This window comes from Bombus huntii, chromosome 14 (genome assembly GCF_024542735.1).
Source record: "Bombus huntii isolate Logan2020A chromosome 14, iyBomHunt1.1, whole genome shotgun sequence".
NCBI lineage: Eukaryota > Metazoa > Arthropoda > Insecta > Hymenoptera > Apidae > Bombus > Bombus huntii.
Window position 1 is genome coordinate 9,436,192 of NC_066251.1, and position 24,273 is coordinate 9,460,464.

At 35.9% G+C, this 24,273-nt stretch overlaps 1 protein-coding gene across 5 annotated transcripts in view; it reads left to right on the top strand.

Moving 5' to 3' along the window:
• LOC126873204 (uncharacterized) overlaps window positions 1–24,273 on the top strand; it is a 246,174-nt gene that overhangs the window by 204,422 nt on the left and 17,479 nt on the right. For all 5 annotated transcript variants that reach the window (XM_050633839.1, XM_050633838.1, XM_050633837.1 and 2 more), the window contains one exon: window positions 16,255–16,272. In XM_050633839.1, coding sequence (XP_050489796.1) covers window positions 16,255–16,272 — 18 coding nt within the window. The remainder of the gene's footprint in view (window positions 1–16,254; window positions 16,273–24,273) is intronic.

Sequence of the window (24,273 nt, forward strand, 5' to 3'; positions counted from 1 at the left end):
ATCCTTCATTTTTAATTCTTGTGAGAAAATATTCATCTTCGCTCAATGCTTACGCTCTAATAGTAATAATAAAAGAGCTATTTTTAGAAACATTAATGTTCATGTGACTATTAATATTCAAGTGACAGGTATATATTTATTTTAACTAAAACAAGAAAAGCGATATAAATGTTTCAATGTTACTGTGAATTTCGTTCTCTGTAAATAATTAAACGATATTCCTGAGAAATTGCTGTTAGCAACCTTATACCTACATGTTCCATATTACTACAAAATTACTGTTAGGTGCAATAATTTTCTCGTAGAGCGAACCGAACGTTTAAACAAGCTTTTCTATAAATTCTCGTTGGTCTTGTACTTTTGAATTTGCCTGTACAGTTAACAGAGGCCTTCCAGCCCTTAACACCGAACATAAATATTAATAAGCAAGCGGTGAAATTCACGCTTATCGTGGCACCGTGAAGATTTACATGAGATAACACGACTTTCCTTTTGCTATACGGCCGTTTGTGTGGCCCGTGCACGTGTATCCAGCAGAAAACACGTCGGCATTTACATACGACGTCGGATAAGGCAGTCACGGAGATCGTTTTGCGGCCGCAACTTTTATCGCGACTGATATCTCGCCGGGTGGTATTGCATTTTTTTTAGAATAAATAACGAGACTCGGGATGATGAAGCAAGAGCTGTTACATAGCGTTGTTTACGCGCCACGTGAATGGAACGCTTTGAGAAATGATCTTTGCATTTTCACCCCTCCAAGATGTTGCGATAGTATTGCTTTAAGCCCTACCTACCTTTCTACCATTCTAATTTCTTTCGTCCCCTTTGAGTCTACGATCGACCTTTTTAGCGAAATTGCTTAAAAATAGTACTTCAAAAATGGTACTTCTACGATAATAAGTAATAGTATTTACATATAGTGTTACATATAGTATACATATCGTAATACATATAGTATGACATATAGTAATAGTATTTAAAATATTATTTTTACAATAATTGTTAATAACATTTAAATTGTTTAAAAATATTATTTACAAGAATATTTGCATTGATCTCCTGTTTCGAAATTGCTTAAAAATGGTATTGCAAAAGTAGTTACGAGATGTGGAGAATTGAAAATAAGAACTAGGAAATAAGAAGGAATCTTTGTATTTTCATCCCTCTGAAATGTTACCATAATAATACTGCTTTAAACTTTTCATCTTAACAGTCTTAGACTATAGCATGGTTAACAAAGTACCGAGTACTTTGTCTATTAGAAATTTAGATATTTGACACTTGAAGCTGTCCGAAATATAATTCATTAAGGGTTTGCCATGTTCTATATTACCAAATTCCATCATTGATTTAGGTGCTTATTATTTGTGGCTGTTGTAAAACGTAAATACGTAATTTATTAGGAAACGCATGCATTATTAGTGACGTAGCTGTATCGTGTATTGCCGAATGCTGCGTTAATGTTGGTGATTACGCGCGCGTGTTCCTTCTACGCTATTCGTATCTGAATGCGTTGCTCGATAACGTTTGGCTTACCACAAACCGCTGCATAACTCGGAACCCCCCACTATGTGTTAAACAACATTGATTAGTGACATCTGTAGAGTTAATATTCCGATAAATTTAATGTCCCTTTCGTATCTCGTTTAATGCCGGTGATAATTGCGTCATTAAATATTATTTTGCAGCTGTTGTCACGAAAAGGTCAATAAATCGCGATATTTAGCCAATTTTAATTAGTCCACGTATAATTTTCCTACAGCTATTACAAAATATTTAAGCAATATATAAGTTAGGTAAAGAGGGTAAATATGTGATTGAAATAATTTTGTTCTATAATGTGTTATTTTTAAACGTAAAGCTAGCGTTATTAAAGCAGAACATTCACTTCAACGTCCTGTTTCAAATTGCGCATTCGCATAAACTTTAATTGTATGTTCATTCTGCATGGAATGAAGTATCGTCGATGACGAAAAATATTTGTTGCATTACAATATGCGTTACACTGTTAATTTAACGTTACACAAATTGCAAGATGATGGATATTCATATATTCGTAGTCAGACGCGTAATTTACTTTACTTTATCCTGCTGCTTTACTTTATTTTGGTACTATTAAACATCAAAATATTACGCTCTTCGCAATGAGAAATAATAAATTAAGCCTCTAAGTTGCCTGTTCATTGTCGACTTACGACATCATCGATCGATTAATTTTCATATTGCATCGACAGAACTAGAGGTAAAAAAGCAGTTCGGTTTCGAGTTCTCCCCAACGTTAATCCACTGCTGGCTTCCCTGTGAGTTACTTCACACCCCCTCGGTTTCTCCATTAGCCTATCAGACATGGCTGGCCCGTAATTGCTCGCGGCCGCACTTCGTTCACCAGGGTTAATTTCAAGTATACCCTGTCCATCGGATATACAACGAAGATTGTTCGTTCGTCGTGTATTCGATAAGCTTCGTCTGGCTGCGAGTGCTCGGTTCTCTCTACCCTCTGTGGTCCCGGTACACAGGCCGCACGAGCACAAACAACGTCTCCCCGGCCGTGGTGAAACGCCGATGAGTATATTTGCAGATCAGTCGGGCGAGTTCTACCAACATTTCAGCATCGTTAGCATTCAATTACGCGATTATTGAGGGTCTTGGCCGATTCGTGCGCCCCTGCCTTCTTTGATCGATACACGTCCCTTTTTGTGAAATGCCGTAGCTCGAAATAATAGCCAACTCAAGTGCCGGCTACTGCTTGCTTCTCCCCTCAACCAAGTTCGTTGAACCAAGTGTCTACCTGTGTATGTGTGAATGAAATTTCAATATCTCATGTGTGAGGACTCGAGCCACTTTAAGCTCCATTAACCTATCGAAAATTTTGCTAATGAAGTATTACAGAATTCGCTGCTTCCGGACTTTAATGGAGAAGCTTGGTTATATAATCAGCGCTAGAAAATTTCTTAGAATTTTAGGAATTATTCTTCTGGTGCTAATCGGAATATAAAAATCTTCAAGCGTCGGGAGATATCTTCTTGTTCAATAAATTCCGGATCTTTCTCTTGAATTGTTGTATTTAAATTCATGTCACATTCAATATATCGTTATTGAGCAAGAAAACATTCATAATGAATAACTGTTTCAATTCTACCATATCAATTGCCGGAAACAATCAAAATCATCAAATTATCCAGCACAAAGATAGTACCCTGGATTTCTTATATGGATAAGTATATTTGTCGTAGATATCGATTGCATTTGGTATCTAGGTCCAAAAATATTACGATCCCTGGTCCCTCTAGTTCCCTCGGCTAAAATTAAGCATGACGTACGAAGAGAATCACGATAAGTGGTAGTACACTGTGTACAAGGTTTGCGTTAAAATTGGCTAAAATGAGCAGGAGTGTAATCCAATTTCGTTGAGTAGTTTTCGTGCGCTGGGCTTTACGAGAAGAAAATATGAAACGAATGAAATTATTAAATTATTCCATTCCATTTTATCGCTAGATAATGCTACACAATTTTGAATTTTAATTGCTCCTGGTAAACAGTAACTTTATGCGTGTTTCAATAAATTCTATCAACCGTCCTATTGAATTTTTCAGGAAACAAAGTTGTCTCTTGTTTTGGCATTAATCCAGTTGTAAAATGCAATTTCAATTTATTATTACAATCGAGACGAGAAGTTTTTCTTAGAGCAGCAGCGATCCTTCAGCCATCGTTTGTGGCCAACAATTCGTCGAGGATTGCATATTGAGCCAGCCGTTGTTTCCGGTAATTGCGACAGGAAAGAAATACCGTTTTAAATGCAAATGTATGCAAGACAATCCGGAGATTGACTAAAGAAGCAAGACTTATCGCGACGTGATATATTTGGCTAAAAGTAGCTTTCCTTAATTGGAGATCGCATGATAATGGCGCAATTTATTTTACCCGGAATGCATAGCGTTTTCAATGATCAATTATGCACGACATTCTGACTTCAAATCGATACGACCGCCATTCTAATTATCATAGCATGATCAAGCGTCGCGTCGTTCACTGATTTATTATAAATAGTCTCGATCGAGAACACGATGATATTTTATTCGATAAAAATAGAACATTCGATATAGCATCGTTTAATTATCATTTATTTTTAAAAAAGTCTGAAATACGTTGAGAGACCGCAAAAATTTAATTGAAAGAATTTATCACCGAAAGAATTGTAAAATTTTCAAAACAACAATCACGAAGCTAGAACCGATTCATCGTAAAGAAAGTCTCTCCTCAGTTTCGCTACAAACTTTCCGAACAAACCAATATCGAAAGCAGTGTATGAGTTTCTCGTTTGTAGGAGGCAAAGTGAAATAAGAGAAGCTTAAATAACGTAAAAGGGATAGCGTTAGAATAGCAACAGCGTTTCATTTTAATTGCAGGAAACAGTTGGTTTGCTCGCTGGCGATTGTCAATATTGGCTGTCACGCGTTAGTTCCTCTAAATTCGCTTGGAATGTACCCACGGGTTTCCGATATGGAAACACCAGATTGATGACCGACTCTGCAATAATTGTGATGGTTACGTACATATACAGGGCGACGCGACGGCACCGAGGGAGGTGAAAACTTGCCAGAGAATTATAGAAGCACGTCGGTCACGGCCAATGCATTGTAAATACGTGTTTCCAGTGCTGACGTCAGAGTTAATCAATGCAACGATTTGCCAATGATAAATCGCTAACGTGTGATAACAGGTCGAGCGTGGCTCAATCGAATCGATAAAAGCCATAGTGCCCTGAGAATTTCGTATCTCTCTTAAACGAATTGTTATTTAATTGATATGCGCACATGAAATTTTCGTACAAATTTTAATCACATGTAGTTAACAACGAACTAGTTTCGTTCTTCCAAATTCATAAGTATTGTCGGTAATAGAATTATTCATGAGGGTTCAGAATTAGACTTTGATGGTTTCATTATAAATCTTTCAAACACCCAATGATTTGAATACGTTTATTATGTACGTAATTTATGTAGCAAAGCTTCTCTTTTATTTTCGTAGTTAATTGTTCACGATAAATATTATTCATTTTTGACGAATAAAATTTTTAAAGGAAGAATGGCAGGTTTTCAGAAGATTGAATTTTCGGAGCAAGGCAAGAGTCGTGGATTAGAAAGGGAGTAGCACTTGGTCAAACGATCTGACTTTCTGAACGAGTGATATCAAAATGTATTGGATGGTGAACTATCACCTTTACGGAGCTTTTATTGAAATTCTTGGAGGCGATCTTGAAAAGAATTCCTTCCTCTACCCAGTCGACTCATCTCGAAAGTCACGCCTGCGGAATGAGTTCAATGTAGGGGAACCCTTATAACGTAATTTCGAAGACTAGGATAGAACGTGCGTGAGAGAATGAAGGTTCTTAAAAAGTGATCAACCCAGAATACATTTTCTTTCCGAAATTATTTATGATTTAAGTTCTTTCGACGTTCCAGAAGAAAGTGAATTCAGATATCGAATTTTATCACCTTTTATCTACTATTGAAATAGATAAGTTGATAAGTGTAGTTTTGAAAAATGTTGAAATTACGTTACAGGTGTATTTAATAGTGTGATTATATTCTTCCTAGCATATTACCCCTATATAACGAGTTTAAAGTGGCTTTTCATTTGTCCGAACCTTTAAGAATCTCCTTACTTCGTGAAACTTTCTGGCTCTAATTCTTGTAAAATGCTGAAAATTTTCGGAACTCCTTGGCGTTTTAATAATAAATAAGGTAACTGAAAGTTCCAGGAGGGTTGGTTTGATTAAAAAGCTTTTGAAAAGAGTTGATTTTAAACAGAGCGAAAAAATTCCAAAGTTTAAAGATCGTAAAGACAATGTATGGCGTCGTTGTTTCTATTCATCGATCATCCAAAGTCAATGAAATTTTACCACGTTTTATTATTCACTAACTTTCCTAAATTTTCTAAATAGGTTAGAAAAAGATTCCACCAGTTGTCTACTTAATTTTCACTTGCTTACTCGATATTTCATAGCCGTAGTCAATCTGGAATTCGCATTATCACCGAGACGCGAGTAGAAGTCGAATTTTCCGAGCTATAGATACGGAATACCTAGCTGATAGCGTGCAAAGTAATCGCGTCAGGATGATCAGGGGAAAAGTTGACCTTCCCAGGATCTGTCTCCTCGGTTAAACCACCGAACAGACCGATGAGTGGTTCTTTTTCGTAGCCTCATCCCTATACCAAGCCATGCAGAAGTACGTACAGCGAAATGGAGTCAGTCGCGAATGACGATGGCTGGATTAGCCTAGAGGCACGTGCTGTGGACACCATTCTCCACTTCGCTTGAGTGCTCGAAAATCACGTTCGCGCTGAACTCAGCCAGAAAACAGACTCCGACGATTCACGCATTCTGATTCAGTCACCGCTCTCTGGCCCCTCACTGTGCGTTCCTATGTTCAACATTCCGCCGGATTCCTTGTGTTGCCTCCGTTAAAGGACCTCTGGGTACGTTTTATGTGTCACTGGAACCAGTCGAGCCCTTTTAAGGAACGTTCGAATGTGTTGGTTATTCATATAGAAGTTTTCTTTCGGAAATAAGTTGCTTGTCGATGGGAAATTTTATAGGAATCTCGTGAAAAGTTTCTATCTGTTTTCAAAGTAAGATAACGCGTGGTGCAGTAGGACTTTTAAAGTATTATATTTTGGAATCTGAGAATTTCAGCTGTTCAGTGAAATATCAGAACGAAAGAACGATATTGCTTCAAACAAGACATTAACTGAATGGATGAGCGGAATTTTACAATATGTTAAATATAAAAAAAGTTAGTTATACAACGATGTAAGGAGATTCTATGTGAACAGTAAGAAAAAGATTTGGTATTAATTATATGAATTGTGTTAAATGTATTAATATACATTTAGCCTGAAGCTCCGTTTTCGAGAAAATCGACTTTGAAGATTTGAAGAACATACATTAACTTGGCTAATTCCAGACTCAACAAGAGTAAATAATCGACGTACATTTGGTAGAAAATAGTAAAAATAGGTATAGAAATAGTAAGAATAGTAGAAAATATGTCAGAAATATAGAATAAAATTTTTTCATAAGATGCTTCATTTTCGAGAAAAATAAATTTGAAAATGTATCGTGGAACTGTATAATAGCAATTCCTAATTAAACATGTTGAAACGTTATTTCCTTGAAAATGCAGCCTCAAACGAAAAAACTTTATTTCATACTTTTGACCTATTTTCATATGTGTAATAACCTCCTGTTGAATTATTTACTCATAGCTAAGTTAAAGTATAGTTGACAAATTTTCGAACTCGATTTCTTCAAAAACGAAACTTCATACAAAAAAATTTTATTCTATGTTTCCGACTTCTTTTTTCGCGTAGAATCGCCACCTGCCCGGTTACAGTACAATCACCGCCCCTTGTACATTAGAAAATCAAAAAATTTATTCTAATTCGACTTAAAGTCTGTAAGAATATGATTTTCTAGTTTAAGAATTTAGAAACACGAAGTTAGCGAGTTCTTTATTTTTGTGTAGATAATGCAAATCCGGCCAGAGAACATCTTCGAGCTGGAACAGGAAGAGCACAGTTTCTTTGTTGTTACTTGAATTACACTGTCTTTTTTCTGTTTCATCTTTCCTTGCTTCTTTTTCTTTGTTTTATCCTACACTTTCTGAGCTCTGCGTTACTTTTCCCTGCAACTCCTTTGTTCATTTCGTAGTAATATTAAGATAATGAGACGAGTTTTCCGGAGAAAGTCAGATACCAGTTCCCCAAGGAAGGGAATTACACTCTACGGAAATAAAAGTTTAAAGTATTTTCAAGCGTGGATATTTTACACACGATAATAGAATCTTGAATGAGGTTAAGGTGCATTGTTGCGGGGCATTAAGTATGAATTATTTCGATTATTTCCCGACATATTTTTTCGATAGACGCTCATTCTATTCTTATTTCCCTGGAATAATATTATAAAATTATTAATTTTCGACCTTGCTAAATGTCAATAAAATAACCAACTATTTCCTGATATAACTGAAATTTTTCCATAGTATTTTCATGTTGTACGATAACAGTAATAAGAAGGAAAATGTGATAATTTCTGTCAAACGATATTAGTAATTTCGCAATTTTATTTAGAATTGATGTATTTACCAAAATTATTTGATTTACATAGCAAAGATATAAATTGAAATGATCAGTGAATTCTGTTAAAATTATGAATTACTGTTGAATATTGTATATTTTAAATTTATAAACGCACTGCAAAGAAGCGTTTTAAGCACGGAAGCAAGCTTCTGCGAATTCCACGTTTAGATTTCTTTCGCGTTTTTCCTCTGTTCAGTATTCTTTCGCGTCTCTGTTTCTTTTTACGAAAATACCATTTACCTTCTTCGCTTCCGCTGTATCGTTTCATCGTAGTCTTTTTCGTGCACTCAACGAAAACGTCACGATAACGAGTCAAAGGTATCAGCTAGAAATAGTGCAATAGGTTAGTCGTTTCGATAGAACCTAAAAATTCATTCGCTCTTTGCGGTTTCTCCAGCACTTCGTGCCGTATCAATTCATACAACGTTTCTTTAACTGGCTTAAGAAATTTCAGAAATTTTCCCGAGAAAGAATTCTTCCTAAGTTCTGCGTCATTCTGTGATAACTCTTAAAAGTTGATTTATACACCTCACACAATGTCTACAAATTTTTATCCACGAAATATATTTCCAATAACCATTGTTTTCACGCAGCCAGTAAAATGAAAATATTTCGTGACGACGAACTTGACCCACGGTTTCGACTACAAGATTTTTCGAAAACCTAGCTACCCTTCATTACGTAACAATCGCGCATAGTATTTTTGAAAATCAGCGTCGGCCATTCGGTGGTTTCCAGGAAGAACCAGATTCGTAGAAGTTTGCTCGCTTCGTATTCCATTTCCACTTTCTACCGCACTGACACACTCTTCTTTTTTTCCCTGAAACCCCCATGACCGCCGAGAGTCGATGTTTTCCTTTTTCCATCCACTTGCTTCTTTTGCACGTTCGAGTCCTTTTCCGTGGCCCCTTTTGACCATTCGCCGATAATGTTACGATAACGAGTCAATGCTCGGATGCAGGAAACCGTGGCCGTCTCTTTCCTACGTGAGAAATCAAAAAGTCCTCTTTACACGGTTTAACCGAGAGCAAGAGGTCTCGTGTTTTAAATGAGATTTGCCATGTTACATAAAGAAAATATCCCAAGACAACCTGGCAATATCTTTTTTTTTTTTTTTTTTGGAACAACTCGTATTTTTCCAATGAATCAGGTGACTCGATTACAATTACAAATTGTATGTGAAATACACATATCATTTGCAGAGGTACATGTAGTAGCTTTTTGTTTGCAAAACCACAACGGGAAATATAATTCATACTTTTCATTCTTTTTTATAGAGGAGCAAGTTTAGAGTTCAGTGTGTTGTCCATTAATCCAATTTAAATTCAGTCGCGTCATAAATTGACACGAGAGATTTTGGCTAATGATAAACGAAGTGATATACAACAAAACTGTTTTTCCCCATGTGGTCTTCGCTTGTTAACTGTGACGATGAATAAAGGGGATGGATTTTTTTTCACATTAAAAAATACAGAGCAGAAAGACATTACCATAAAACTTTATAATTTGAATATAGTTTAAGTATGAACGACTGTGAAAAGGAGGGTAAGTGAGAACGATATTCAGTATGAAATTAGAAACATCAAGGTCGAGGCTGTGGAATTACTTTATGTTTATTCGCAATCAGTTCCACACGAGCTCTCGTTCCGGTCAAAAGCAGAAGAAGTGCTCGTCGAATGCAATTGAGTCGAATCGTAATTTGTTGCACGATTTGATTAAGAGATTCAATTGTCGAAAATAGTGATTTGTATGCGTGCGCATGTTTATATGTGCCTGGTTTAACACACACTCGCCGCGAACGACCCAAATGGTACGTACAAAACTCATCGATAATTATCGTATTGTCTTTCTTTTCTAAACATTTATAATACGTAATATTATTTGCTATCAAACAAATGAGATTTAGAATTTTATAAAAGCTTATTTATAAATGATAGATAAAGGGTGTTAAAAAAATGATCTAAACTTTACTAGATTTTAATTCGGAAGAAGAACAATCTATATTGCAAACTAAAATATTCTTTCTGCAAATAAATAATGAATATTCTTCATAAAGATAGATGGCAGTTTTAAATATTAAAGATAGAGCGATTTAAAATATTGCAAGGAAATGAGATTTCAGGCCAGATTTAATTAACTCGCTACTTCAGCATGCATTAACGAATTTAGAGAGCACTTAATCGCTATTAAATTTCCTGTCACGTCTTGTTCAGCCTAAACAGTGTATGTGTCGATAATATCGGTTATCCTGATCTTGGATACTTCAGCATCAGCTACTGATATTGGACTATTATAAGTAATAGCCCTGGCAATTGTCGATAGCTTATTACCATGTTGTAACGTTAACTACAACACCTATCAGACCAAAATATTCACTGCAACAGCATTTGCATTATTATAAAATTTTATTGAATCGAAATTTATATGATACGATATATTTAAGAAATATTTTATGTACATATTGTGATAATATTTTTATTACACAGTTGGTAAAATTGTACGCATAAATAACTCTTGTTCTATTTCGTATAGCGTCTATAAATAATTATGATTGATGTAGGAAATATTTTCGTGAAACGCTTGAAAACAAAAATTCCAGTGTCAACATTCATTTGTGTTCCGAGCGAGGAATTTTAAGCGTTAACGTTTGTTTGTTTTCTCATTTTTTTCCTTGCTCCAACTGATACGAACCTCATTTTCTTACCCGCGTAGTCCTCGTTTAATTTCATTCGTTGAAATTAGTAGGTCACGAACTGCTGTTAACTTATATTATGGATGACACGCGTCTACCTCATCATATTTTCATCCTACCGATCGTTTAGTGTCACGTCAAAGAGCCAATATAGGGTCGTTAATATGGTATCAGTAGTTACGCTAAAATCCTGCATGAGATTTCAGTATAAAACCGTTTCATCAGTCGACCAAGTGGTCGTTTGGTATTTTTAAATTGATGCAGTTAACTGAAATTATCAAGAGGACGGAGGGAAAAGTCTGTTTGAAAATGGGGCGAAAAAATAACGCGCTGGCACATAACCGAAGTCGTCGAGCAACGATAAACGTTAGGCGAACGCGGTGAAATTTTAGGAAAGTCCTCGTAAATTTTCACGCATTTTCCAGCGCATGGGATTAATTAAACAATTCTAGTGAAATTTAAAACCGTTTACATGTTGTTTAAAGCAAACTAAAAGTACTCAAGTTCGTTCGTTAATTAAACTAACGTAAATTGAACAGACGACCTCGAGTTGGCAACAGATGTTGATCGCGTGAATCTAAATGAATATATAAAACCAATGAATTTAAATCGACCATATAAATGACCATTTCGACAAATAATACGAGTCCGCATGTGAATTTGCGTAGCTGCGTAACATAACCCTAGGACGTGAACGTTTGTAATTTTTATAACCGACAAAGCTTTCATTGACGCGAGTAATATGTTTGATTATTAATTATCGGCTGTACAATTAATTTTCTCACTGAAAAATTTTATTCCTTTATTCCTTAAAAGGGCTCTTCAACAATATTGTATTATTATCGAAAAAGACTGTTAAAAAATGATTCTTAATATTTTGAAACTACAGAAGACACAATCGTGTCATGTAGATTACAATATCCTTTATTCACGGTCTCATATAAAAAAGATATAAAAAAAAGGTACTCATACCGTATGCAAAAAGCACGCGCATAAAGAGAGTGCAACAAAATTTGCGCCATTAAATACACCATGTTCTCCTCCTGCTTCGTTTTCACGTTCAAACAGCTATGATGAAAAATCGTGGACAGGCCATATTTTTTCATCTAAAAAACTGTACAAAGTAAAGACCGAAAGTTTGAATAACAAAGAATTCGCCGGGAACAATCGGCCCCATAATTACACCGTCATTTTTCGATACACGCTAACCGTTCTGCACATCGACAGTTTCCTCCCTCTTTCCCTCTTTTTTATCTTTTTTTCCTCTCGTGGCGCTTTGAATGCATCTGTTCCCAATTTTCAATCTAACGTTAAGACATATGAATATTTCCCCGGCGCCGACAGGCTATTAACAGTTCATATTTTTTAATTGTTTAATGATTTTTGCATTCATATCTTTCAGATTCTGTTTTTCTAATTAAATCGTGCAATTTTATCAATAGATAGATACAAATTCACTCGTAAAATTACGAAATAATTACGAAGGAATCGAAACAGCAGTAAACAAAATAAATATGAAATATTCAGTTAACAATTATATACTAGAATGGCTAAAACTAAAAAGGTTATCATTCCAAACTTCATCGAAACATCATTTTTTCAGTTAAATCCCGCAGTGTTTCTCCCACGCTTTAATGATGAAAACACAATTAAAACATGGCAAACAATAGATAGATAGATATATTTTGTTCCATTGTATTGTACATTTTCGGGTTTCATAAATTGTACGAAATACGTAGATGTTTTTACTAAAAACAGGAATATAAAATCGTTATATAAAAATGTAAATGTAATGTAAGTTGAATATTTATTTAAACGTGAATTCAGTACTCTGTACGATGCTCTGTAAAGATATATATTTTTTGCTTTTTCCTTTCGTTCATAACCGATGCAGTTTCCTTCGCAACATTTTCGCCTGAATTTATCAAGTAATAGTCGAATAAAGTTCGGATCTTTTGGTAAACCCTGTATTTCGAATTATGCGCTTCAGTAATCGTCAATCGATTTGCTATTCGTGTCCAATCGCTGTACGGCCAGAACTGTCGTAGTTACGCTTTCGACCAGAGAATAATATTCAGACATTCTAGGTCATGAATTCGCGATCGTTTCCCAGTTTCTGACGTTTCTTTTTTCACGCGCGCTCTTTGAATCTGGTCGATATTTCTTTCTACACTCTGTAGAAATAATGAATTGTTGGAAAAAACTTGCGCGGAAGTAAGTTGGAAATAATATTTAAAGAAGAATATCTTTCATATTTCATTGAATATTGTGCGATTGAATGATTATAATTCTTATTTTTAGATTACTAATATTTTTACAAATTAATTAAGAACGATATTTAAATGCAAACCTGCCAATTAAACTAATTTTATTCTATCTGCAAAATTACTTTTATACCAGCTAATTGACACTAGAATATTAATATTACTTTCATTTTGATTCTCGGCATTATGGAAATAAGCCAATGATTTATCAAACTAATCAATTGCACATTTAATATTCAGTGAATCTCGAAGAGCCAATTCGTTAGCTTGAACTTTCCTTCTGTTTAAGCTGAAAGTCTTGTAGGATGTCTCTCAGCGTTTTACATTAATGTACGAAGACACAGAATTACCTACAGCATTGCCAAACAAAACTACCGACACAGCAAAGCAATCAAAGTAATTGGCAATTTTCTCTGAAGTCGATCCTTTCGTCGGTATTTCATGGTCAACGTCCTTCGTTTTCTCTCTTTTAGGGGCAGAAATCGTGTATTTAAACAGCAACTAATGGACCGTTTATTGACCGAAACACTTTTCGTTCGGTCGATCGTTGCACAAATTCGATTATCGTCCTTCTCCTCTTCATTATCAGCAATTTTCTTCCTTCTATATCGATTAATTCGATAAGTGTCTGTCAATATCTGAAAAAGCGTTTGTCGGCAACATTTACCAGCTATAAAATAGTATAATATAATAAGTATAATATAATATAATATAGTATAATAGTATAATAGAATAACTGGAGGAGGCAAATTCTTCTCTTTTACAGAAATAAGTATAATGAACAAAGAAACTTTATACGTTTCGTCGATCAAGCTTTGTAATATTTCTTTCCCTTAATGTTAAGTGACGTGTCTTGATTAATCGGACCTCAGTTCAATTTTTAAAATTAGTAATTTTATTTCAAGCTCAACGACATCAAGTTTATTTTTCTCATGTAATTCCTTAACTGCTTGTCCAGTCTGCACCTTCTTACTTACTTTGTCTCTTAAAGTATCGGTGTAAGTAACGCCTCGATGCCCAGAATGTATCAGCCTCGAGTACTTACAGGGAGTAAAGTAATTGGCAATTTTCTCTTAAATCGCTGACCCATCCTCAAAGAACCGCTGTCCGCGGTTAAGTGAATAATATACCACTTACCGGTAAACTTGTCACATATTAAACCCTTTGAAACGGTGAAAAACGATAATTAGGTGGTTTCTTTATTCAATTAACTTCAAGGACAGCTCCCTTTACATGCTCTCGATACTTCCAATTATTTTACAAAATTATTTATGACGATAATAATCAATAGAATTCGATAGAAATTTCTGAAACAATGTTTCTACACAGTTCTATTATCTTCTTATATATACTGATAATTAATAAACGTTATTAAAAGTTTTACTACCGACATTCGTATTTCCTTAAAACAGCAACGAGGAAACTACCGTTACTTTTGATTTGTTGTGACTGAATCCGTTTACCTTTCTTCTCCATTCCTTTTTCTTCGTTAACCATTTCTTTCGCGTCGCTCTAGTTTTATCACCTGTGGATAGGACTGTGTAATTCGCAGTAATCCCCGCGTAATGGCCGATAACCTTAAGTATCGCAAAACGAATGAAACGTTACGCTTTGTATAAATAGACGCAATTATTCGTGGCTTTCTAAGAACACGTAAGCATTTCCTTCTTTCGCTACGTAAAGAAAAAAACTCGTTCGACTGGAAAATTACAATTACAGTTGTCTCGGTATAGAATGTTGTAAAAAGGAAGAAAGATATAGTTTTATTTCTACTATACACGTTTCTTGGAAAGACATGAAAGCTGCAACACCTATTAGTGTAAAAGATGCAAGCGATCGATTTAGTAAAAGCGTAGCAAGTTCCTCGAAAACCATTTCAAACAAATCAATATCCCTAGCAGCACAGAAATGAACTCGCATCATTGAATCTATCGTTTAGTCGATTCGACACGGGTCAACTCCGATTTTTCCATCTCAATGAACTTACTAGATATTTAAGAACATCTGTTGCACGCTACAGTTCGTTTAATAGCTTGTGATAGAACATTAGTGATGAAAGATGTTTTATATCTATCGTTGAGTTCTCATATTTTTTTGATTAAAATCTTTTCTTCCTCTTTAATCTTCTTTCCTTCTTTCTATTGATTTTAACGGTCTTTGCATTATTTTCTTTAAAACTGTCGCTCTACAATAAGAACAAACTGAGAAAACTATAAATGTATAGGCAGTAACAGAGAATGAAATGTCAGTATACGTATGTGATCTGTGAGCAACTGAAATTGATTATCTTCGACGTCTTAAGAAATAATTGGGTGAAAGGAATCTTTCGCTAGTTCGTAGCGTAATACTTTAAAAGATACAAGCAGAATGCATTTAAAGTACCGAATTTCAAGTACAGAAAAGAAATGAATGTCGCGTGACATTCGATTTGACTTGCAGCAGCGCAGCGGTTTAGTCACGATTCGATCACCGTTGAAGTGTCATTCACTACACAGAAACGTGACTGGAACGTGAACACTAACGTACATCGACGGATTCAGGAAACACTAAACAGTGATTGAACTGTGACTTTACTACGCGATTCAATCGTTAATGCAAATTAAGCGTTATCGCAATGTAACGATCTTCAGAATCGTGACATACACGAATCTATCTGTTTGATGAACCTATAAATAATCTGTTGCGAGTGATTTACAACATTTCTTTATTATTTCGTTCGAATTCGTTTGATGTTTCATCATTTCAAACGTTGATCGTTATTCCATCGGTTTCTTGTTTCGGTATGGCGAAATACGATCCCATTTTTCTCTTTGTTCATGATATTGGTGTACTTTTTGAAAGTGTAAAAATGTTTCCGTCGATTGAAGTTTATTTTGTGCTTGAACTATACATATAACAAACGAATATAGATATTGATTTCACTGAATTTTGTATCGTTTGTTGTTAACGAATATGGATACTTGGACAACCTTAGAATGGTTCTTCTTTTTTTATTTGCTATCGTGAAACTATAGCAAACTATATACAAATTTTAAATTACGATAAATAATATAAATCTATTATAGCTTTAGAAATGGTATACATATATTTTCTTCCATTAAAAATTCTTGAAAAAATTTCTGAACTAATCGTTTATTACGTTTTTGATTTCAGGGACTACTACTATGATAGGTGAGTGCGAATTGCATTGGAGATGCACAATTTCGCTGAATTACTGTTCGCATAGTTTTACAAATACGGTGGTGTGCGGTAACCGGGTATGTAAAATGAAATCTTTCTGTTGTTTAATTCAAATACCTAGGAACGACTTTACGGATCGCTATTAATCAAACCTAATCCAAAAACACGTATTCAACAAATCGAGTATACTTGCTCATAAATAAATTAGATTTATTTGCAAGTGACTTTTCCATCGGCTAATCGTGCTGGCTATAGATGGAAGATTAAGCGAAGCTGATGTTCTTGTGTAGGAACAACATTGCCCACGTACATGAAGAGCTCCGTCACCGAGTGTACGCGCAATTTTGAAAAGCAGGCATATAATTTGCCGTCGATGCTGGAATTATAACTACCAGACCGTAAATCATAATTATTATCTCGGCCCGTTTCCCGAATGTTTTACTTCTGCCTCGCATACGCGATACGCAAGAGGAATATCAGCAACAATATTGAAGTTTATTAATTTATTTTTGCGTATCGTTTCGCGTTGATGCATGAATGCATTTATTACCTCCTGGCATCGATTAAACTCGCCAGAATTCGAATTCGGTTCTGTCACTTCGTTTCAAATTTTCGAAGGTGATAATCAATGTTTTTTTATAATTCATTTATTCTTTTTCATTTTTATTCCTTTCTTTTAACAATTGCCACGCAAAAGAAACGCAACCTTTTAATTCATAGCGAATATTTTTGTGCGAAAACGAATTTGTTTCCACGATTCGCGTAACAGATCACGGGTACCGTGATCAATATTCTTTCAAAATTAATTGGCACGCCGATTTAATTCGATCGCCAGCGAAAAATCCAGTTTGAAGGACGTTAACCCTTGAAATCCCGAATAACGAGAGAATTTTATTCATAGGTATAAATTAAAATATCTATGCCTGCCCCGTTTTAATTCAACCCGCATATGCGCATTAGTTTTCTTCTCCCTTCTTCTTTATTTATTTCCCTTCTTCATAATTTTTTCTCTCTTGTAACAAGAAAAGGACAATACCAAAGGGTTTAACCGTATAGTTGAGGAAGAAAACCTCATTCGAATGAACTCGGCAGAAAATTTAACTGTGATAAGATCTTGTATATAGTCGTCAAAGGAACTTTTCGGTCTATCCACCCATTTAAAACCCTCTGCTGAAATTCTTAAAAACGCTAAGAAGCATTACTTTCTAATGCCGAAATACTGCGACTTTCCTAAAACGTATATACTTCCTGCGCGAGTAAAAGCTATTTTCCCCATCCGCGAAACGTCTCGCCTAGTCAACGCAGTTTTTCAAGCCAAGACGAGAAACGTAACTCGGTTAAATAAAATATCACAAAATCAAGACGCTGATGTTGCGTCAGAGTACGCGATGTAAAGGATTCTTTCAGTTAAACCTGAAATTTTTTGGCTACAGGATTTTTAATGCTTATCGTATATCGGAAGCGAGCTTCGCAACAAATCACGAATCCACCTTGTTGTATAGAGGCAAACGAAGCGTGCAGAACTAATTAGTCGGCAAGCAAACACCGTTGACAACAGGATACATTAACACTTAATTACTCGCTGAGTAAACGCAATCATTCTTTTTTTTTTCTCCCTCTCCACCGTCGAGGTATTTCTCCAATTAATCGCTTGCTCGGTCGCTCAAGGAGCGAACAAGGACCGGGCTTGATTGAATGGAGAGAAGTTAAAGAGGCAATGCACGTGCGATTATCAAAGCACGGTGCATGCTAACGTTATTATACTCACGTGACCGTAGATAATAATTATTAGAGTCCGACCACGGTGCTTGCTATGCCCTTCTGGTATATATTTCAAGTAACAACACGCAGGAAGTCGGCTGAAACAGCATTTTTGTCCTATTTGTTCGCAACCTAGCGTCCAATTGAATTTCTGTGTAATTTAGGATCCGCTTGTGACGTTCGCGCTAAGGCAGGTTAAGAAGGAAAACACATCGGAGAGTATTTATCGCGCGATAAATCTCATGGTTCCTGGCCGTATCGATTTTATCGTTAGATAGTTGGACAAAAAATTTTTATGGCAAGCGGAGAATTAATTAAACGATAGCGAGAGATATTTACCGCCCTTTAATCTTATTTTTCCTAAAATATGCTTGACCATACCTTTATAAAATGCTTTGTAAGTTCTATATGCATTCGGATCTGTTCCAAGCTTTCTTCTTTTTATTCTCTCGTTTCATTCTTCTGTCTTTACTCCTTTTATTCTAATCTTACAAAGCAATGGCAAATCAATGGCAAGCTTCCAGTCTAGACAAACGAATAATTCTGCTCCGTTCACGCGTAATTTTCATCCAATAACGCAGCCACGATTCATCGCGTTCTTTCACCACGGTCGAATAGAGGGGAAAAAGAGATCGAGACAGATAGAGAAAAAAGATGGAGGAGAAGGAGAGAGAGAGCAGGGGCAAAGAGGTCGCGAGTCGAACGGGAGAGGTTGGAAAACGGGCGCGGTGACCGCGCAACCGGCACCCCGGTCCTTTTGCTTTAATTGTTACGATTCAGAGACAGTTCGTGACCGGCCTGGAGAAAGAGCGACACGGCCGCGCACGGGTGCAAAAGCGGAATACGACGCGCCGCGCCGGCCCGAATAAAAATCATAAGCTCAGGTGAGGCCGTTGCTGGGGCAGCCGCGTGGAACGGAATTATAACCGTGGGCTAGAGAAACGTGCACGGTCCAGGCGCCCTTTTCTTTCAACCAAACCAACAACGATAAACCACGTGACGTTGCTTTTCGTTGCTTTATTAATTCTTCTGGCGCAACGGTGTATGAGCCCCGCGAGCTCTCGTTTCTTTTTGGATGGTCGAGAGAGCGGTGTTTTCGGACAGACTTTATATTCCATCCTTGCGCCCTGCTTTAAATATGCAACGTGCGCCGCCATAGAAAACACACACCCGTGTAACGCACACGAGGCATCCCGAATCGCCACAAGCGACACGCAGTACAAGCCGCGGGCAACATTGTTCGTCGACTAAAAAGGAATTGATTGCTTTTGATATTTTTCCTTTCTGCCTTTTTTTTCGATCCTGCTTTTCGTTGTTGCATTTTGTTTCGTCCTCCCACTCCACCTATTTTTCCCAGTTCACTTTTGCACCCGGCTGTTTTTTCCTGGCCAACCGTGTATCTGCGGCCAATTTCCGGACAACTTTTTCAGCGAAACTCGTTGCAGCGCGTTTTATATGAACTGCCACGGGTTTCCCCATCTGAATAACACACGAGTAAAACCAGCTCATCGGGATAGGAACACCTTGAAAATCTGCTTTCGATTAACTTTCTTGCTTGTCATCAATTTGATCCTGTTCTCGGTTCCGTCTTGCCACCGTTACGATCCGTGGTCGGGAAATTGTATTTGGAAATCACTTGGGTGTTTAGTTGCTCTTCCCGTTGTTCGAGTTTCTTCCGTAAGTTTCACGATTACAATCCTAGTTACATGGTTTTAATTGATATTTTCTAATTGTTATTGGTTACGTCTTAGTTTACCCATGGATGACGAAATTGACGAAAAATGTGCAAAAATACATAGAATTGGAATCATTTTTCTCGGAAAAGAACTCATTAGGACATTACCTTTCATCAAAACAGTTTTAAATCAAATAAGCGACTGAACGAATAATATTGCCGAATGCATTCGAATTTGCTCAGTGTATAACTCACGATGCTTTTCAAATCCCGAGCGAAATTGCCGTATTTCGACTTGGTAAAATTAAGCGTTCACAAGTGCGCCACTCACAAAGCCGACCTTTTCATATGTATTAGTGCGTACAAAAATGGTCATTTCAGTTTAAAACTACTATGGAGGATCTGCGCGGCGGTAAAAGTTCTGGCTGAAAGCAACGTTAAAAGCGCTATTAAAAACAGTGTAGGAATTTCTGACCAATTTAATGATTACAGATTGAGAGGAACCGTGATCCGATCGTAAAGTTCAAAGCCGTATGTATAAATTTTGTGCACATTTTATTTTCGTCGATCGTTATAAAAGGAAAACGGTACCTGCATGCACAGGAAGGAATAAAAAAAGGACGAACCAATATTCAAAGCGACTTGTTTTATTTATTAAACCATTCCCATGTAATCGAGCTACCGAGCTAGGTTGTTTCTTTTCAACGATAAAGTTCGTTCTTTGCAAACGCATATTGTTGAAGTTATATTCATGAAAGTCATACGTTCAATTTATTGTTAGCAGTTCGCAACCAATTGCAATCATTGAATTATACGAGTAAAAGCCTGTAGAAGAGTTCTTTAATATCATTAAACAGCCAGCAAAACTTCTTACAAACTAACACAGGCATAATAAAATTGATCGTCGATAAATTTCTATAAATAATTAGTATAATTATTGATTAGCGTATTTAGAAAAAGAATGGGACACAATGATAGAAGTTTAGTAACCGTTAAGATGTTTTTATACGTATCCTTTAAACATCTACGTCTTAAGGACTAATTGACGTATTAACTTAAAACCCAAAGCATCTTAACGTGAGAACAAAAGCATCATAAAAAGCGAGATCTTTACTATTTGCAGGCTAGACTATTATTAATTTTTAATTGGACTATCATATTAATTTATTTATTATTGTATTTATTATACATAGTCGTCTGTTAGGGCGGACTTCCAGAAATACATTTTTCTCTTATTTCCTATGTTTACCTCTCACCCTCCAAGCCTTCTTCGTTCATCCTTCTCTCTCTACGCTTTCATTCGCCCCTATACATATAACACTTATCATTTTCCTTTAATCCTCCTAGTATCATGTTTAATTTGTATCAAAGGCATTTATTATTCAGTGATTGTGCCACATTGCTTGATTAACTGAACATCTTTTGGATTATATATATTGATTTGTGCAAAATTGAACAATGTATTCAATTCCATTAAATAATTTTTATTTATCACCCGTTTATGGAAGCTAACTACAGATATGTTGGATCTCATTTTAAAATATCGCCGGTCTGTAGTAGTTTTATAATGGAATTAAGAGCCTACGTTTCTGCTTTGCGATTCAAGCCGTTTTACGGAAAACTATTATATCGAGAAATTATGTGCTGAGAATGGCGCTGAATATTCGAATGGGAAATTATCGCCGTGCGTTTCGCCTTGCCCTTCTTTTAGTCGAATTTTTCTGGTTATTCCATTGCAGGCGAAGATAAAGCAATGTTTATGGTTGCGAAATTCTTTGCCTCCTCTGTATTGCTTTGTGTCGAATTCTTTATCTTAAAAGAGGTTGTTATAATCCTTTGAACAGATTGAATTCACGCCAAAGTGAACTTACTGATCATTAACTCCAGATGAAAAGAAAATAATTTTCCCATGGAATACCTCTGTCTTACAATTACCCAAAAATAGAAATTTTTACTAACAGGAAAAAATCGCAATTGAAAGAAATAAAATAAAATTTATAAAAATATCATTTACCATTTCCTTGATCTATCGAACGCAATAATTAGAACGGAATAAAAAAATAATAGAATAATTGGATAAGAAGACGGAATTCCGCATTATGTTTTAATAGCTGCCTTCGTGTCACGGTTGATACAGGAAACCAGTGTCGTTCTCGCATCGATTAAATTTGACGTTTCTGGCAGGTAACACTTAATTTGACACAGGTCAGATAGACATCTGAAATCCGTGCACTTAATGTATGTCGATGGGGATCAAGCTTATAGGCCAGGGTGCTGTTAGGTGTCACGATGCATCGTGTCCAGTTAAGCCTTCTAGTCACAAAGCGATGTCTTGAGGGACGAATGTCCCTAATTAACCTGACACCCTTCGGCGTATGTGTGCATACCCTAACGCAGCCAGTCGTTACACCGTTATACCTATAGCCAATTCAATTTGTAATTAATCTTCCGGGTTCGAGGTAGAGAAAATTCACAAGAGGGCCATTTACTTAATTGAACGTCGTTAATACGCGATAGAGATCTTAGATGCACACTTGCTCTGATGTCGTTTCATGTTTCGTACTCTGATTTATCTCCTCCTTTTCCACTTTTAAGAGGGTCCCATCTCGAAGAACTAGTATCATTCGAGATACTCATATCTCGCTAAAAACATATCATATATGCGTAACTTTGATGTCTCTTTATGGATAGGTATTTAATAAGAATAATGCGACGTATGATTTTATTTCATTCATTTTATTACGGTTCTATTAACAAATCCATGTTCATTCGTAAATTATATAACATAACGATTTTCTATTATGTAGCGGAACAAAAATAGCTGTTAAGTTTAACTAGAAAATAGTTGAAACGTATTTGCAGAAATTAAGTTTGCATACGTCTAATAAAATTCCTTAAAATTCTAGTAGTATTCAGATCCTAGCGTTCCGGTAAAATTAGTTTTCTTTCTCATTCCAGAGGACGTATATGTAAATTAGTATACATAGGTGCGAACGTGGCATTTAAAGAAATTGTGAAAATTGTGTTTTAATCTGCCCATAAATTTCTTATGACCATCATATGGGTTTCTATATCTATTTCCATTATCTTTACATCGTGGATAATCAACTCGATTTTATTCTCGTCGTATCGATTCGTTTTTATTAGTGGAGATTTTTAAGTCCATTATGACAATAATTATGAATTATATAATTAAATTACTGACGATATCGTACACGGTAAAGAGCGAAATTGCGGACAATAAGCTTGTGATATAAATCTCTGTGTTGCACGAGTACGAAATAGAGGTTAATCGTAGCTGTGAAACGATACCCGGAGGAATGAATATTCCTGATTAACTCGATATCCTTTCTTGCGTATACACCAGGGTATTACACCTACATTATATCCAATTTGTAGTAAAATTGCAGGTCATACATGAAACGTTGTTAACAAAATTCCCCGTCATATTTAATTACCACGTTTAACGTTATCGATGATCCTTACGATTTTCCCGTAAATTAATATCTCATCTTACGTCCTTTTTAACCAAGCTATCCTTTATTTCAACATTAACCATCCTTTAACAAAATGAGACGTTTAAAAAAATATTGATACAACTGACAAAAATCTTTGACTTAAGAGAACTGTGGTTGCCTGTACCACGAAAATGAACCTGTACCACTTTTCCACAAAATCTGTCGAATAAAATATTTTCAGAGCGGTTTGTACTTTAAAAGATTAAAGAGGCGATGAATTTTTGCCAACAGAACCGCAAATCTAGAAGCATTCATTGAAAGGACACAGGCGAAAATTACGAAATTGGTTAGAGATTAACACCGTTACGAAACGTGAAATTCGCAGGGCACAGTCAGGGCAGTACTAATTCGTGAAAAGTTGGTTAAGCTTTTCCATCCTCTTTCTCGGGGGTTGCGATACGTAATTAGAAAGGACGAACTCTCGCCTGGTCCACGCCTCTTTCGCCTCCACCCGCAACACCGGGGATTGTCTTGCAGTAATTTGCATTGGTTTAACAGCCAGTTTCAAACTACTTGGTGTTACGTTGCACGCCTATCGTCTAATTTGTAGCGACCAGCGTACATACATACAAGCCGCCTAACAAAAAGCTCGTCGTTCTTCGACGACAACTCGGTTTCTTTGTCGCGCCGAGCCTTTAGACGTGGAATTTCAACCCTTTGACAGGATGCGCATTCACGATACTAATTATCGTACAGTTGTGCAATTTTTGTTAATTAACAATTCTGTGAACTATATAATTCCGTAGAATTGCAAATATGTTACTAATTTTTGCGTTTGATGCAAGTTTTATTTTATTAGATATTTCGTCGCTCTAGTTCCTAAATGTTCTATCTCCACTAATTTGTAAACTCAGAAAACTGAGTTTAAAGTTCATGAAGTTTAATGTTGTTGTGTGTAGTTAGGACTTAAAGAAATGAATATTTGTTACTTTCTAAGTAGAAACATGAATTTGTATTTTTCATAACAATGAAACATATGTAAATTGGTTAATTAAATTTTTTTGAAAAATGGAGTTGGAACAGTTAAGAACTAGGACG